Source organism: Andrographis paniculata, unplaced genomic scaffold (genome assembly GCF_009805555.1).
Source record: "Andrographis paniculata isolate CXL003 unplaced genomic scaffold, ASM980555v1 Contig49END, whole genome shotgun sequence".
NCBI classification, from domain to species: domain Eukaryota; kingdom Viridiplantae; phylum Streptophyta; class Magnoliopsida; order Lamiales; family Acanthaceae; genus Andrographis; species Andrographis paniculata.
This window is the reverse complement of record NW_026137583.1, coordinates 1,044,677-1,063,983: the sequence shown is the minus strand read 5'-3', so window position 1 is coordinate 1,063,983 and position 19,307 is coordinate 1,044,677. Positions and strand designations below refer to the sequence as shown.

At 33.7% G+C, this 19,307-nt stretch overlaps 1 protein-coding gene and 1 pseudogene across 1 annotated transcript; one reads left to right on the top strand and one right to left on the bottom strand.

The window, feature by feature from the left end:
- Positions 1 to 4,922: 4,922 nt before the first annotated feature.
- Positions 4,923 to 16,087, top strand: LOC127252992 (purple acid phosphatase-like; annotated as a pseudogene).
- Positions 16,088 to 17,264: 1,177 nt separating this feature from the next.
- Positions 17,265 to 18,360, bottom strand: LOC127252993 (uncharacterized). Its single transcript, XM_051277388.1, has 5 exons — positions 18,140 to 18,360; positions 17,960 to 18,054; positions 17,814 to 17,865; positions 17,628 to 17,739; positions 17,265 to 17,544 (listed from the first exon to the last, which is right to left on the bottom strand). The coding sequence occupies exons 1-5, from the start codon at positions 18,191 to 18,193 to the stop codon at positions 17,513 to 17,515; spliced, it is 345 nt and encodes a 114-aa protein (XP_051133345.1). The 5' UTR covers positions 18,194 to 18,360; the 3' UTR covers positions 17,265 to 17,512.
- Positions 18,361 to 19,307: the final 947 nt, after the last annotated feature.

Below are 19,307 nucleotides of genomic sequence, written 5' to 3'. Positions count from 1 at the left end.
ATATTAAGTGATCTATAAATTTATTGGGCTTAAATGTATTTAGTAAGTGTGGGCCTCCAATCTACAGAAACCCGGTAAATTATTAATTGGGTGATGAGGTCAATTAATAATAAGGGATATAAATAAGGTTGTGATCCCAGGTCTAGACTCAACAACCATTACGTTCCATATCTCATCGTGGGAATAACGGCAGAAACCCTAGCGGTTTTCTCAAGAGAGGTTGCGCCATAGGCTTGAAGAACACAAAACCCTCAATTGTTTGCATATCCGAATTCGACTATACTAATGGAAAAAGGTTAGATTTATTTTGCTTTATTTTTATCTCAATTACGATAACACGGTAGATCTTGGGCTTAGGGTTAAATTCCTGACAAGTTCTAACAATTGGGATATTTGGTTTGGTTAGATCAATTATATTTAATGCTAATTGAACCGATGCACGTTAATACATCAAGTATGCGTGATTGATTATTAAAGGCATTCATTAGGTAGCCATTGTGTATATCAATGGTATGTTTCTTGTGCTGGTGTGAAGTCCAATCTCAAAATTATATGATATTGGAGGCATATGTGTTAACTCCTCACCGTTCATAACCTCCTGTGAAGTGAAACGTCCAATTCTGGCTTATTTGAATTTTATATTTCATATTGACTGACATGCCTTGTAAGGATCAGGTCTGCTGCCTGGTTGACCTCTTGGTGTCATACGTGTATTTTTTGTTTAGAAGTTACTGTGCTTTGCTAGTTACTCAGTAATGCTAGATTATTAAATTTTTATTGCATGAAGTTACCCACTTCCGGAGACTGCATATGCTTCACACACACATGCATAACTACACATACACATACACGTACAGACATGTAAATAGTATGGTGTTGTTCTGGTTTGATCTTATTTCCTCGTTATAAATGGAAGTATTTGTTTGATTGTTTAGTTTGAATTATGGCATAAAAATCATATTGGCGTAGAGCTGTACACATGTATATGCAATCATAAGTTTACTTACGTATAATTGGAATAGATTAGATGTTTGTCTGTTCATTATTACTATTATTGTATGGATATGTACGAGCAAGAACTTGATTATTTGTTCTCGATTTTGGCATTATGATTAGATTAATTTATTTATTTAATCAATCTGTTGGGTCGAAATTGACGTCAAATTTATATATATACATCCGGTTTGATGATTGCAGATTTATTAAATAATGTGTGTATGTTATTGTATCTGCAATTATATTTAATACGTGCAGAATTTATTTATTTATTCATTAGTGCTGATTTTATAAAATGAAATATTTATTATGATCCGTTTGATGGTTCGATTAATTCTATCAATAAGCAACATGGATTTTTACGGTATGCATTTGTTCAAATTCGACTATAATTATTTGGTGTATTAATTTATAGTCTCTTTGGGTGGCATATTTTTGCCTGTGTAATTCCGCTGCATTTGGCACTTTCTTGGACTGCTTGATTATTTAATTAGTCCAGAAATTAATTGTTGTTGTTATAGTTTTAATATGTATTGAACATACATATTTGATTTATTTAAAGTGAATTTAATTAGCAATGAATAATATAATATATTTTATGAATTGGTTGAAACAGTTATGTTTCCAAAGCAGCCTCTGTGTAAATCAGTTTATTTTGTGTATTAGAAAGTTGTGTTTGTGACTTACAAGACTCCCGATTGACCCAAAGCCAATTCAGCCATGAAGTAGTTACATGCATATTTAGTGACATTGAATGTGGTGATGATAATTTGTTATTTGTGTGTGAATAATAGATCTGTCCAAGGATAAGGTGTTGTTTGACACAGTACTGTATTGTCAACATTCGATTGTCAAAATAAGTTTATCACTAGTGAGTCAGTAATTTGTCTAACGACATTTGCTGATGTTGCTCGATAACTTGTGATAAGATTGCTAATTTCTTTCATAAATTCACATACGGAACATTCAGTTGCTTACAGACATGTGTATTCAGTTGCCAATAAGCATTCTTTTTTTTTTTTATTCAATCAAACTCGTATACATTGAACGTGATTCTGATTATAATTTAGTTTTAAGAAAATTATAAATTCATTAATAATGCATGCTGCGTTTTGACGGTGAAGATTAAGTATTTGACGTTGCCAAAGTAACCTCTCTTATATGAGATTTTTTCTCGATAACGTAAGTGTTTATGTGTATTTTAATTCATGTGATTATTCTTCGGCCCAAAGACAGTCGGTAATTGACAGAATGAAATATACATCTGCGATAATATGTATGAGATGATTATATGGATTTAACTTATGTGAATAGTAAATCAGTCCAAAGATTGGTTGTTGTTTGACATTACTTATTGTCCGTATATGATTATTGCAACAAAATGACCGCTAGCAATTAATGTTATTGATCCAAAGATTGATCATTGATGTTGTACTTAGAATCTTGGGATGAGAATGCATTATTATTGAGCTTCATTATACTTTATGAATATTTACGTGTATATTTATTTAGTCTCAACACTGTCTCGGGACAACTTTAAGCACTAAAAAGAATCAATATTGATTTATTTGATTGCATGAACCTTGATTTGACATTAAAAGTAGACCAACCCACTCATACGGTAAGAAACACTGCATATGAAAAAGCAGTTGTTTGAGAAGTGGGATAGGTCCAACGCCTAAGTCTAATTATCATTAAGAAAAGCACTCTATAAGTTTTAGGAGTACAATATATGATGATATGGATTCCTTGTCAAAATTAAGAAACGCTTTACCAAAAGCGATAAGGCAAAATGAGTATTCTTCTTAAAAGTCTCATTACCATGAAATACAACGACAAAGGAAATATAAAGGAGTACATCCTAAACATGTTTAATATTGCTACTAAATTGAGGGCACTTAAGTTAGACATTTCGGAGGACATGTTTGTCCTATTAGTCTTGCTCTTGAAATTAATTTAATTTCAGTTCATAGACACACCTGGGGGTGGATTTTGGTGTAACAACATACATCAGTGTGTCTATGCAATATTACTTTATTGTCGAAATCAATTGATGTTGAAAGATACATCTATATGGGTGACGGCAAGAAGGTTAAAGTTGAAGTCATTGACAATTTTAGATTATTATTGAGTACTTGTTACTATTTATTTTTGGATGAGACAATTTTTTATGGTACCATCTTTAGTCAAAATTTAATTCAATCTCTATTTTGAAAAAATTCAGTTATTATTGTTCATTCGGATATAGAGTTTTGTCTATTCCAGAATTCAAGATTGGTTGGAACTAGTACATCATTTGATGATAATAATCATCATTTGCTTAATAGTCTAGTTCATATTATGAATCAGTTATTGAACATATTCGTACAACTTCCATGATTGCGAATCCGCTTAATTACTAAAAGGTTTCCACATAAGTTCTATAGTGAGCATATTGCTCATATGAGAGTGGAACCATATAAGATACTTCGATTTAGTGGGAGCTAATTAGTAGTGTTCAAATACTATTAAAGTTACTTTGGTTTTTCACTGCACAGTTCAATATTCAGTGTGCAATATTCAGTTTTAATTTAGTATTCAGTTGTTCTGAATTAAAGTTAAGGTGGATTAGTTGGAAATAGGCATGTTAAGATCACATTACATAAAGTTTCTATACTGTGCATCTGCACTTGATCGAATCTTAGGTTATATTAGTGTTGTGACCACTGATCGGTCCCATTGCGATAAATGCAGTGGCGGCCGCTTTGATCCGCATTGATGTGTTTTATAGATGAGTTTGGTAATATACATTAAAGATCTGATAGCGAATTTTTAATGAGCTCATAAGGTTATTCAGTGTACATTTACCCAAGTGGGAGATTGTTGAATTAAAAATCTATTAGTGGGTTAAATGTAACTATTTGAGCTAAGAGTCAGATTAATCCTATATTAAGTGATCTATAAATTTATTGGGCTTAAATGTATTTAGTAAGTGTGGGCCTCCAATGTGCATAAACCCGGTAAATTATTAATTGGGTGATGAGGTCAATAAATAATAAGGGATATAAATAGGGTTGTGATCCCAGGTCTAGACGCAACAACCATTACGTTTCATATCTCATCGTGGGAGTAACGGCAGAAACCCTAGCGGTTTTCTCAAGAGGGGTTGCGCCATAGGCTTGAAGAACACAAAACCCTCAATTGTTTGCATATCCGAATTCGACTATACTAATGGAATAAGGTTTGATTTATTTTGCTTTATTTTTATCTCAATTATGATAACACGGTAGATCCTGGGCTTAGGGTTAAATTCCTGACAAGTTCCAAAACACGGTAACAAAGCCGCAAAGAAAAAAATATAAGTTACATATATATTATATTTTTAATATAACGTGGGCGTTCGCAGCTAGTGTGCAATGGCTAAACCTCTGACTGAACCTTATATCCTCCAAATTAGATTCGACGAGAGAAGTCACACATTAGGCAAAACATGTGGACCTGGAGGCGTGGGATTTGAACCATGAGCTCACGGTCACACTATTAGGCCAAATTGACATGCCCAAACAGCACGTAACCCTCCCCCTTATGTTATTTTAAGGGTCTATATTTTCATAAAAAATAATATTAATAATAATAAATCTATTAAATATACAATTTCTGTGATTCAAATACTATTTTTTCTATTTTTTAATTTATCATATATATATATATCTTCTTTTTTTTTTTTTTAAATTCGTGTCCCATCAATCGGGATAAATTTACATGAACGATGGACTATTATTATTAATCAACGTATAAATAAGAGTAATAATTTAAAATTTTCCCAATGATTACGGACGAAAAAATTTCCATTTCCAAATAAGCTGATAGAATTCGAACGCCTTGGTAAATAAACACCGTTGATGAAATGAGTCTCAAAATGAACGGTACAGATTAAATATGGCGTTATGATCCTCTAATCAGAACGAGCGAGGGAAGGAAAGGAATGTAACTAAAGTCAACTGGAGTGAGAGAGTTCACATTCCCATAAACGATTTTCTACAAAGACTGCTCCGTCGTTATCCATTTCATCATCACACTTGGACTTGGCGCAAATTGTCGGATACTCTCCGTCAATGTGCGGCTGTACGCGGCAGAGGCGATTGGATTGAGGTACGGTAGGTGTCGATATTGTTGTGGAAGGAAGGAGGATAAAGGAAATGGCGAAGATGTTGTTGGTGGGGGTTGCGGTACTGAATGCGGCAGTTTTGTGCATGTTTGGGATTTTCTTGGGTTAACAATGAAAATGGCTGGATATAACTCTAGCTCACTTTCCGAATACGATATTTTGACCCAATTTCTACTAAGAGTTACACAAAATTCGTATTGGAATAATATAAAGTTCGATCTCGAATTCTGGTAGTAAATATCGAGACATGGTGAACTTAGGGAATAAAATGTGTATGACGGCTATAATTTCTTGTAGAGATAAAACACTGTATATGTATATATATTTATCTTGTTTTGATATCTCTTCATCTATTTGCAACTGAGACCAATCAATCTATTTATAAATCCTAAAGCAACATTTCATTCAAATTGAACAGACATAATCGTTGAATTTAAATTTAAATTTCAAAATGAATGTGTGTGTTTATTCTATTCAAATATTAACTTGAATTCAAAATAATTCAAACAAAAGTTTGAATTCATTAATTAAATACTATTAGACACATTAATTTATAAATAAACACAAGTTTTTGAAATTAAAATTCTAGGAAAATTCCAGAATAGCTGGTACCACTTAGTCATGCCCATGACTAAGTTGGCTAGTACATTTTGTCCTATTAAATAAGCCGTATCAATAATCTGTCTCAAAATTTGTGTTACTTGTCAAAATTGGCTTTTTCGAGTGCGCACTCCACGCATCCCACCTCCAAGTTTACTTAATCCCAACATTCATTCGTTTCGAATAAATCCAATTACGCTAAAATTACCAACAGTACAGCGGAGGAATAACGAGCAGTTTTGTGAGGAGTGATGAGAAGGCGTTTGATATGCCCTCGACAGTGACGTCTTCAAGGTTCCTCCAGGCTACAATGCTCCGCAGCAGGTGTTTTTCGAAGTCCTCGGATGTTTAATTTTGGTTTTCGCGCTTAATTGAATTCGTTATATTCCGCTTCGATTTCAAGTTCATTAAGTTGTTTTTTTTTTTTTTTTCGATGGGAGTAAACTTGTTTTGGATTTTTATTTCAGTTGTAAATTTATTCCCGAATTTTTGGATTTATCGAACAAATCTCATATACAAAATACGACAATGAATTAATATTAGCGAAAATAAAATTCGAATAAAATCCAAATTAAACTAATACCGAAATCAAATCACAAACAAACAGAACCTAATTGAATTAAATTGGAAGCAGATAGAAGAAAGAAAGCGAGAAGACTTCCCAGTTTCGATTTCTTGCTGTTCATCTTCTTTCTATTCGTCGATTTCTTCCAGCTTTAATCACGACGAACAGCGGCGAGGTTGGCGACTAAGCGCGACTGGATAGCGGCGGCAACAAGCAGTGGCTTAGTTCGGCTCCAGCAGCAGTGATGCTCTGGCCTTCATCTCCGGCGGTCCAGCGTCTCTGCCCATCTTCTCCGGTCATCCGACAACAGCTCCGGGAACCGATCGAACCAACGAACATCAATCTTCTTTCATCCGATCTTTCTTTCGATCATCACACCGGCGAAGGGAACATTGGTTTTTGGCTCAGCCCCATGGTGCGCAATGGCTTATGGTAACCACGCCTTAAGGTGGAGGTCGGCTCTTCACTCTAAGCCTCGACACCCACCGGAAAGGGCTATTCACTCGCCTGAAAACCACTCGAAACTCACCGAAATCCTCTTGGGTCACTGGAACTCCATTCGCGGTTCTCTCCCTCTCCCTCACTCTCATCCCTCGATCTCCCAATCTGTTGTATCTCACACCTCGATGATAAACCCATATCTCTCTTTTTTATTAACCACCACAGTCTATTAAATTTCTAGATTTATATATCTAGAAACTTTTCCCAAAACTAACTCTATAACAAACCCAGTAACTAAATTCTAAATTGGTTATAATAAAAGATTAATGGGCTTGGGTTGAAGAGAGTGGGTTAGGATTAAAGGGTTGGACCGATTCGGTGGGCTGGGCTTGTTGGATTAGGTATCGAAGGAACCAAAATTCCCAACAATTTCTTTATTTTTTTTTTCAGGTGCATAATACGCAGGGAGATTACGAAGGAAAAGCAGTGATTGTATCGTGGGTAACTGGAGATGAACAAGGTTCGAGCACAGTGCTGTATTGGGCTGAGAACAGCAATGAGAGGAAGAAGAAGAAGGCAGAGGGGAAGGTCACTAGGTACACATTTTACAACTACACTTCTGATACATCCATCATTGCACTGTTGGGAATTTGGAGGAAGACTCTCTGCACTTCTGTATCTTCTTTATGTGTTTCTTCTGGATAATTTGTTTTTGATTCCTGAATAGGAGAAAAACTTTGATTATGTGCATCAAAAAGTGGTGAATCTAACATTGATTACTCTAAATTTTGGGCAGTATAATACCAAATACTATTACGAGATTGGTATTGGGTACACAACAAGAACTTTCTGGTTCACTACACCTCAACTTGTTGGACCTGATGCTCTATATACTTTTTGTCTTATAGGTATATACATACATACATATATAGTTACTTGTATTGTTTATTTGTTATTGCTTGTTGGATAGGCAGGATACAAAATGATTGAATTGAAGTTTCGTGAGCTTTTTGACAGGGGATTTGGGGCAGAGTTACGATTCAAACGAGACACTTACACATTATGAGCAGAATCCGAAGAAGGGGCAGACTCTGTTGTTTGTTGGCGATCTTTCTTATGCCGATAGGTATGATTTCCATGACAATAGGAGGTGGGATTCATGGGGGAGGTTTGTGGAGAGGAGTGTGGCTTTCCAACCCTGGATTTGGACTGCTGGAAATCATGAGATCGATTTCGATCCTAAAATTGTAAGTGTTCTTCATCTCCTTTAACTATGTAGTTTCTGTCATTAGAGGGATCATATCATAGAATCAATCCCTATTTTCATTTAGTCACAACTGCTTGAGCTTCTCAAATTCCATTTCTGAAAAAGAATTATGTTTATGCTCGCTGTTGGATTAGAGGATGAGTAGATATCTGGTAATTTAGGAGATGAAATTAAAGAATGTGTTGTCGGTTCTTACTTTTAGGTGTGTTGTATGAATATATTTTTTGTGCTGAAATCGATGATAACATATGTTGTATGGGATCAACTATGCTTACAGCTGTTAAATCTTTGCAGGGTGAAACGGAACATTCAAGCCTTGTAAGCACTGTTATTACGTCCCTCACAAAGCATCGAAGAGCACCGAACCATTTTGGTACTCTATCAAGAGAGCTTCAGCACATATCATAGTTCTGGCCGAAGCCTTTGTTCCTATCCATATCCACACAAAAGCACTTGCAAAAATCCATCCATAATTTACTTACCAATCAAGCAAATTATCTTACCTATGAGAACATATATATATATATTGAGGTTAGAAACAATTAAAATTCATACTTGCAAGTGTCAATCAATCGAAATATCAATATATCCCCTTTGCGTAATTGGTTTGCTTTGGACAAACAAAATACTTACAATCAGTAGGTCGACCACAAAAAATCAAAACCCTATCCTTTCCAATGTTGAATTAAGTACAAACAATGACTATGATCCCATAAAATTACAACTTGTTACCTACTAGCAAAGAAGATCCCTCAAGAACATAATTGTCTTCCGGTGCATCAATCCAAACAACTTCGTTCCGATGTTGAATTAAGTACAAACAATGACTATGATCCAACAAAATTACAACTTGTTACCTACTAGCTAAGAAGATCCCTCAAGAACAGAATTATCTTCTGGTGCATCAATCCAAACGGCTTCGTGGGGTTCCTCGAGGCAATACCTGGGGTCCGAGAAAAAGGCGTCTTCTCTCATCCGTCCCGGCATGTTATCCATTTTCTTTTCTTAATTGGATGTGTCAACCTGTAGGGTTTACGAAAATTATTAGCCCTCCTAAATTTGTCACCGTCAACATAGGTCCGAACAAGAAAGATGTCTCCTCCCCAAATCCAGCGTCGATCAGTCCACTTAGATGAATGCAGAAATTTGATACCGCTAATCTTGTCAGTATCCAGTCGAGATGGCAATTTCGGGACCTGCAGAAAGCATAAATCGACCTAAAAATTGAAACCGGCAGTTTGAACCGAATCAAAGTGAACTTTGAGCAAGATGAGAAACCAGGAGTTTTTCTGGTTGGACTTAAGTCTTGACTCAAGCTGAGACAGGGTGTTCGTTCGCTCGAATCCTTGTTTATCGTGCGCCGGATCGACAAAGTTCGCTTCGAGGACACCTGAAACACGACCAATGTTAACATGACCTACGATAAAATGTGTTTGACCAACGATAGGGATGGACAGTGTACCGACGACTCCTCTGCCGTGGCTTCCAGCTGGGTTCCAAACCTTCGGATCTTTCGACGCTGCTGGTTTGTAATGCATCTCTTGGGGGTAAATCATATCGTCGATTATATCTTGATGCTGAACATCGATGCCCCGTAAGACAATCCGAAATCCGGGTGGAATCTCATATACTGCTGCATTCTCTATCTGGCTCTCGTCTCGGCTGGCTCCTCGAATTTGTACGTCCTATTGGACAAGCAAATGCACAGATAGAATATTCAAAGATTAATTTTTGTTCGTATCGACGATCATCTGGGAATAGTATCTGTTCTTAGTCATCGATTCAAAAGCTACCTGACAAAGGAGATCTTCGTAGTTGTCGAACGGCGACCAATGCTGGATGATTTCGAGATTTCGTTGCCAAGAGTGAGCGGAAGATTTTCCGTGTTTGATCCAAGTCCTTTCCCTTCGCTCATAATTGATGGTGGAGTTTGATAAGAACAAAATCCAATGAATATTGCACCATTGATTGATGCATCATAGTTTTTATCACAGTAAAGGTACTTGCTTTAAATCCTTAATTAATCTTACAAAACTTGCCTCATAATAGTATTTGATTCATTGTCCAAAGAACCAACACTTATCTCGCCACAGTTGCATCCATCGCCCAACAATGGATTCTCAATCCTCAGCCACAGCCCATCTTCTCAGTTTTCTTTTGTTCCAAAGTTTGGTGCCAAGATCTCATTGTCTTTCTCATATATCTCTTATATCTTCAAATGAAGCAACCAAACAAATAAATGGAGATCTCATTTTATCTTTCTCATATATCTTTCGTATCTTCAACTGAAGTAAATGAAAATCAAACAAACAAATCAACTGAAAATAAAAAAAAGAATTCAAAATCAACCAAGGCGAACGAGAAAAAACTTTTATCACACCCTAATCTGAACAAGAACAATACCGGCGGCGCCTGTCAAAATATACAATAACCCTAATCCCACAATTGAAGATTTATATAGTATGCACTGGATCGTTCTAGAAAGTTCAACATATTTTTATTCATTTAATTATATTTTTATTTTATTTTAAAATTTTTTACAATATTTTAAATAGAGTTTTTCTTTTTAGAGGGCCAACCGCACCCATTTTTTTTTCCTTGTGCTATTTTTACAGTATTCCTTGTGCTATTTTTACAGTATGGATAGTTATAAAATAGTTGTATACATTTTAAATCTATTTAAGACTTTTCTATAATATTTTTTTTTATATTATCTGAAATAGTTAATTTTTTACAATTGAATATATATATTGTATGTATAAATACATTTCTTTATTTATTTTATTAATTAATTTATTAAGTTTATTTTGCATATTTTTAATTTTATAAATATTTTTTTATATTCATTTTATATATTACTTTATTTTTATAATGATACATTTTTGAGTCTTTTTTTTATATTAAATCAAAAAATTACTATTCAACTTGAGTCTTTTTTTTATAATGATACTTTATTTTTATAATGATACATTTTTGAGTTTTTTTTTATATTAAATCAAAAAATTACTATTCAACTTGTAGGTTCACAATTAAAAAAAAAATTATATTATTTACTCTTATAAAATATCAATAAAATATTATTTAAATCAAAACTCAAACAAAAAAATTGGATTTCTATAATTCTATCGTAATCACATGAATAGTACTATAGTGGATCAAATTACATATACAAACATAACTAACATATTTTGTCACAAATTTCTTTCATATATCTACATAAAATTAGCACTTGTAAAATTGAGTCATAACTACATAAAATCAAGGATTTGTTGTTCCAATAATTTTTTTCAAACGTGATTAAGAATATATAAAATATTTATATTTTATAATCTCAAAAAATATCAACATTCAACATAAAATAATATTTTTATATTACTTATACAATTCTTTATATATTACATAAAAATATATCTCAAATCAAAACACAAAACAAACAAACCCTATGTACACACTATAAATATAATAAACCAATTAAATAAGAACGCAGATATCTGATAATTTAGGAGATGAAATGAAAGAATGTGTTGTCGGTTCATACTTTTAGGTGTATTGTATGAATATATTTTTTGTGCTGAAATCGATGATAATATATATATGTTGTATGGGATGAATTAGGCTTACAGCTGTTAAATCTTTGTAGGGCGAAATGAAATCATTCAAGCCTTATAAGCACCGTTATCACGTCCCTTACAAAGCATCGAAGAGCACCGAACCATTTTGGTACTCTATCAGGAGAGCTTCAGCACATATCATATTTCTGGCTTCTTATTCAGCATACGGTTGGTAATTAAACAAAATGCAACTGAAAAACTGGTCAAAATGGCGTGCAACTACTTGTTTGTTATTTACTCGTTCCGTCCCAGAACTATAGTCTTAATTGGGTTGGGTACGAGATTTAAATAATATTAATATTATATTGGTAGTCGGTAAAAATTATAGATAAAAGACTTTTTTGTCCTTGTGAGTGCACTAGTGTAAAAAGGAGTGACAATTGTGTAATAAAAATGAAAAAATAAGGGTAGTTTTATGGTACATGGAAGTAAGACTGTTGTTTTGGGACGGACAAAAATGGCAAACAAGACTATTGTTTTTGGACGGACAAAAATGGTAAACAAGACTATTGTATTGGGACGGAGGGAATATTTATTTTTTTTGCTTGTTTTGAAAGGTGAATACACTCCTGAATACACGTGGCTCGAAGAGGAGCTGCCGAAGGTGAACAGGTCGGAGACGCCATGGCTGATTGTGCTGATGCATTCTCCATGGTACAACAGCTACAACTACCACTACATGGAAGGAGAAACCATGAGAGTTATGTACGAGCCGTGGTTTGTCAAATACAAAGTCGACGTCGTGTTTGCTGGCCATGTACACACGCCTATGAACGATCGGTATATCGCATTATATATATATTTGTTTTGATTCACATTCTCCCCCAACATCAGTTTCTTATACATGTATATATATATATATTTGTATGTATTTATTCTTTATAAAATGATATATATTTTAGGAACGTGTATCTAACATTGCGTACAATGATGTGAATGGAATTCGTACACCGGTGAGAGATCAGTCGGCCCCTGTTTACATAATCATCGGTGATGGAGGAAATCTTGAAGGCCTGACTACCAAGTAAGTAAGAAACACACAACATACACAAAATGTAATGTTTTAAATAAATATATGTGAATAGTGCGAGACAACCATATTCAGATCTTAAAGAAACGGAAGGAAGTTTGATATGGTCTTACACTATTCCTTAAATTTCCCATCAAATTGTTAGGTTTAATTTAATGTATCACATATATTTTTTTATTTAAAATATCAAGTTAAACTCGTATTTACATTTACTTAACATCACATACTATTTTAATTCAAAATTTTATGATTATAAAAAAACTTATATTCAAGTTCAAACATTTAGAGAATCGCAATCTAAAAGTTATTTAAGAATTTCATTGTATTCTCACTACTCCAAGTCAATAAGCCGATCCCTGACTATGTTTGTAACTATTATTTGAACTTCTAATACTATGTTTTAATTCTAATTAAAAAATTTATATCATATTTGTTACGCACAAATAATAATAATAATAATAATAATAATAATAATAATAATGGTAGCAGGATCTTAAAGGAAGTTAGGACATGAAGTCGGGCGAAAAATGAGAAAATATGCACTCAGGTCGGTTAGGACACGAAGTCGGGCGAAAAATGAGAAAATATGCACTCAGGTCGGTTAGTCCACGGTCGGTTGGTCCGGTCGGTTGGTCCGCAGTCGGATAAGCAGGTCGGTTGGTCCACGGTCGGTTGGTTCTCGGTCGGATAAGCAGGTCGGTTAGTTCTCGGTCGGATAGGCAGGTCGGTTGGTCCGCGGTCGGATAGGCAGGTCGGAAGGTCCACGGTCGGATAGGCAGGTTGGAAGGTCTGCAGTCGGATAGGCAGGTCGGAAGGTCTGCAGTCGGATGGGATGGTTTGCAGTCGGTTGGTTCGCAGTCGGTTGGTCCGCCATCGATTGAGTCAGTCAATACGGAGTTTGGACCAAGCGAAGGTCTGTTAATTAGTCGCCTAATTGAGTGAACAGTAGTTCAATCGCTTGGTTGGGGTGACCATTGAATTGTCTGGAAAGAAGACTAGAGGGTGGTCGCTTGATGGGGCGACCTAGGAGTCGTTTGGTCTAGCGACCAGTTAGTCTCTGGAATGGTCGATCGGGCCAATTGAGTTCTGGAACTGGTGGAAGCGTTTGGCGAGACGGTTAAATACATGTGTCAATAAAGGAGGAATTAATGGGTAGTTGATGTAACCAACCAGGCGACGGTTCTGAAACGTTTTCTTGAAGGAATATTTAAGGATGCGGATTTTTTTATCTTCAATCATCTTCAATCGACATCAAATTCAAGAGAATTGCTTCTGGGGATCACCACTTTATTTTTCAGTCTTTAGTTTTATTTTTCCTATTTTATTTATGTATTCTAGAGTGTTTAAATTCCTAATCTCATACACTAATTATATCAAATTCGAAGATAATTTTCTATTTTTGATTTTACTTTTTTATTGTTGAAAAAATACATCAACAATATTAAATAATTTTTTTTTATAAACTAATTTCAAATTCTTTTAAAATTCTAAGAGCTTTTATTACAATGGAACCCATGTGTTTTGGACGTAGATTTGAAAATAATTGAATTTTGAATGAAATTGGCATTTAATGTGATATAAATTTAGTTTTTAGAAGTTTTTTTAGATTTATTATTTGTATGAAATTTCCATTTAATGTAATATAAACTTAGTTTTTAGAATTTTTTTAGATTTATTATTTTTTTGTTAAAAATTGCAAAAAATATTTTAATTATTTTATAAAAATTTTATAATTAAAATAATATATTTTTATTAATAAACATTGAAATTGCGTAAAATATGAGAACAGACATTTATGTTTAAATCATTCACTTAGGGCATGTTTGGCAATTAGCTGATAGCTGTTAGTTGTTAGCTGATTCAATTAGTGTTAGCTGATTCAATTAGCTGGTTTGACTAGCTGATTCGATTAGCTGTTTGTATTAAAATATTTGGTAAAAAAATTGTTTCATATTAGCTTTTTATACGTAAAATGATAATTGAGGACATTTCTATTTTATTAGTGTTTCTAATATATTCAATTATGTTGTTTTTAGTTTAGAATATTTAAAATTTTTTGTTATTAGTTATTGAAAATTGTAAAAGTGTTATAAAAATATTTATTTTTATTGCAGTTATATTTAAAAAATAATATATTTTTATTAAAATATATAAATACTTTTTTTATTGAAAATGATGTAAAATATAAAATAATAACTTTTTTTGTGTATATATTTATTATGTTAATTATCAATTAGTTCATTATATTTATAATTTTCAATAAATTTAATTTATTTAATTTATTTTTAGTATAGAATTTATATAATGTCATTTTAATAAAAAAATAAATTATTAATATTTATATTTTTTATTTTATGTTTTTTAATAAATTTATATATTTTACAATTAAAATAATTTTTATATAAAAATTAATTATTTTAAATTTATAAAAGTAAAATTATAATATAATAAAATATTCTAATATAATTAATAAATAATCAAAATATATTTATTTGTGTAAAATGTATAATAAATTTTTAAGGGCATATAAGAAATAAAAAAATTTTTACATAAAAAAACTATTTCAAAACACTGTGTAAGTTAGCTTTTCAGAAATTAGTTTTTTTTTGTCCAAAAAGCTATTCCAAAAAACTAATTTACCAAACACCTAAATTAGCTTTTTCACTGATCAAACAACTAAAACTTGTTCAATAACCTAAAAGCTCTTCGAAAAACTATTTGTCAAATATCCCCTTGATACAAGAATAAATACATCTAAATAGTGGCGGACCCACAAGGGTGCGCTGCAGCCCGCTTTGTCCATCCCCCCGCCCCTACTTCTACCTTTACTTTTATTTTGTTAAGAATTTTTACTTATTTTAATATATATAATAAAATTTCGCAAAAATAGATACAGTTTGATAATTGGATTCAAATTCGGTACAAAAAAATTTGTGTTTGAACTTCATAAAATAGGTTTGAAAATTTTCGGGCTGTGCCGAACCTGGTACGAATTATTATCATTATATTTAGAATTAATATATTTATATACTACATTTGTGTGGCTCTAAGATCTATTAACATTATTTTTAAATATTAATTGCAAAAATACTTTCATTAGTATCTTATAATAAAATTATACGATAGAAACGGAAATTGGGGGTTCAATTCTCACTGCCATCGTTTAATTGATTTTTACTATAATATAATATAAGGAAAAAATGGGATGAATAGTATATTCTAAATCCAATCCCCCAAACAAACACACCCTTAAATCCTAATGAAGGCTGAAATGGTTAATGTCGGCATGACAGAGCCACAGTCGAAATATTCGGTGTTCTGGGAGGCGAGCTTCGGACATGCGACATTCACTATAAAGAACAGGACACACCGGAACCAGGATGGGGTCGCGGTGGAAGCCGACTCCATGTGGTTCTTCAACAAGTACTGACATTTTATTGACATTCCACTACTACCACTACTCCATAATAATAATAATAATAATAATAATAATAATAATAATAATAATACTGATAGTAATTTGTTATAGGGAACTTGTATTTTCTACTGCAGTTGCTATGCTGCTTTGCTTTGTAACGAAGCAGTACAAATTTCTGGATATTTTTTTCAACATATCTAAGTGAAATGCTTATTTCCGACTATTGAAGAATTGTTGTACATGTTTATTTGCATTTTTACAAATTACACATGTTAAACTCTAGTTTAAGTCGCAAACATCCTAGAGATATAATTAATGTAAACTACTATTCAATATTGATGTTCTAGAGCATTGTATCGATGGAAACAATAAACATTAATATGCATGAAGGGAAAAAGCATTTAATTAGAGCAGGAGACGACAAAACGGGGAAACTATCTAATCTATCTAATGCAGTCAATCATTCATAATGTAATCGCATATGCATCATGAGGTTCTGGAAAAAGAATTAATTATCTGAATTCAAATTGCCAATTATTACAAAATTTAACACATTTATTTAAAAAACAAAAATATTCGATTGTTGCTCTAAAGATATTCAATAATTAATCAGAATCATAGGAATGAGTACTATTAATAGATTAGACCACACACTAAAACATATATAACACATTTCGCCGAAGCCTTTCTTCCTATTCCTATCCACACAAAAGCACTTGCATAACTTACTTACCAATCAAGCAAATTATCTTACCTATGAGAACATATATATATATATATATATATTGAGGTTAAAAACAATTAAAATCCATACTTGCAAGTGTCAATCAACCGAAAAATCAATATATCCCTTTTGCTTAATTGGTGTGCTTTGGAAAAATAAAATACTTACAATCGATAGGTCGACCACAAAAAATCAAAACCCCATTGAACTTACAATGTACACTCATTTCCAATGTTGAATTAAGTACAAACAATGACTATGATCCCATAAAATTACAACTTGTTACCAACTAGCTAAGAAAATGCCTCAAGAACATAATTATCTTCCGGTGCATCAATCCAAACAGCTTCTTTCCGATGTTGAATTAAGTACAAACAATGACTGTGATCCCACAAAATTACAAATTGTTACCTACTAGCTAAGAAGATCCCTCATGAACAGAATCATCTTACGGTGGATCAATCCAAACAGCTTCCTGGGGTTCCTCGAGGCAATACTTGAGGTCCGTCCGAGAAAAAGGCTCATCCGTCCTAGCATGTTATCCTTTTTTCTTTTTAATTGGATGAGTCAATCCGTAGGGTTTACGAAAATTGTTAGCCCTCCTAAATCTGTCACCATCAACACAGGTCCGAACAAGAAAGATGTCTCCTCCCCAAATCCAGCGTCGATTGGTCCACTCAGATGAATGAAGAAATTTGATAGCGCTAATCCTGTCAGTATTCGATCGAGATGGCAATTTCGGGACCTGCAGAAAGCGTAAATTGACCATAAAAATCGAAACCGCCATTTTGAACCGAATCAAAGTGAACTTTGAGCAAGGTGAGAAACCAATAGTTTTTCTGGTTGGACATAAGCCTTGACTCAAGCCGAGACAGGGCGGTCGTTCACTCGAATCCCTATTTATCGTGCGCCTGCTTGAAAAAGTTCGCTTCGAGGACACCTGAAAGATGACCACTGTTAACATGACTGACGATAAAATGTGTTTCGGCCCAACGATAGGGTTGGACAGCGTACCGATGACTCCTCTGCCGTGGCTTCCAGCTGGGTTCCAAACCCTCCAGAAAGGCTGTAAGAAAAATCGAAAACATCAGGCTGGTGTAAGTAGAGTTCAAAGTCGTAAATGGATCGTAACAGGGAGAGATATGGCGCAGCGAACGAACCTTGATAAGGCGGTTCTTGTGTTATACGTTGAAGCCTTGTCGTCGATATGGTGTTTCGAGTCTTTGATGAATCCAATCATCCCCGTCGCAGACATCTGCGTTGATGCAAGGAAATCGAACAAGAAAAGATGTGAAATTGGGGGACATATGTACAAAAACAAACACAACAAATGCGCTTACATTCGGATCTTTCAACGCTGCTGGTTTATAATGCATCTCTTGGGGGTAAATCATATCGTCGATTATATCGTGATGCTGAACATCGATGCCCCGTAAGACAATGCGAAATCCAGGTGGAATCGCATATACTTCTGCATTCTCTATCTGGCTCTCGTCTCGGCTGGCTCCTCGAATTTGTATGTCCTATTCAACAAGCAAATGCACAGATACAAAATTCAAAGATAAACGATGAAGATTTAGTTGACGAGCAGAGCTTAGAAACAAAACATGTTCAACTGTGTCGAAATCCAAATCAGGTGATCCCTCTTCGTCGTCTTCCCAGAGATTGTAGATTATGATCCGCGTTCCTTGTTCATCCAAGAAATCGAACTGCAGAGGAGAAAACGATAAATTTGTTTGTATCGACGATCATCTAGGAATAGTATCTGTTCTTAGTCATCGATTCAAAAGCTACCTGACAAAGGATATCTTCGTAGTTGTCGAACGGCGACCACTGCTCAATCCAAGTCCTTTCCCTTCCCTCATAATTGATGGTGGAGTTTGATAAGTACAGGATCCAATTAGTACTGCACGATTGATTGATGCATTATAGTTTTTCATTACAGTAAAGGTACTTGCTTTAAATTCTTAATCAATTTTACATAACTTACCTTCGCATAGTATTTGATTTATCATCAGCAAAATCAACACCTATTTCGTAGCATCCATCGCCCAACAATAGATTCTCAATTCTCAGCCACAGCTTAGTATTCTTATGTTATAAATTGTGGTACCAAAATCTCATTTTATCTTTCTCATATCATCTCTCATATTTCCAAGTAAAGCAACAAAACAAATAAACAAAAATCAAGCAATCAACCTGAAAGAAAAACAAGAAAAAAAAAAGAGAAAAAAACCTCAAAATCATCCCAGGCCAACAAAAAAAACCCCTTATCAAAGCAGAAACCCTAATCTAAACAAGAACAATAGCTGTGCCGTCTGTGGAAATATACAATAACCCTAATCCCACAGTTGAAGATTTATATAGTATACAATGGATCGTTCTAGAAGGTTTTAACATATTTTTATTCATTTAATTATATTTTTATTTTATTTTAGAATTTTTTACAAAATTTTAAATAGAATTTTTTTAATGGGCCAACCGCACCCATTTTTTTTCCTTGTGCTA

What these genes read in the sequence shown, in the direction of transcription:
- LOC127252993 (XM_051277388.1), bottom strand. Translation starts at nt 18,193, where the DNA reads ATGATTTACCCCCAAGAGATGCATTATAAACCAGCAGCGTTGAAAGAT. An exon ending in CAGCGTTGAAAGATCCGAAT is followed by an intron (nt 18,055 to 18,139) that starts GTAAGCGCATTT and finishes GCATCAACGCAG; the next exon opens with ATGTCTGCGACGGGGATGAT. An exon ending in TCCAACCAGAAAAACTATTG is followed by an intron (nt 17,545 to 17,627) that starts GTTTCTCACCTT and finishes CGCTTTCTGCAG; the next exon opens with GTCCCGAAATTGCCATCTCG.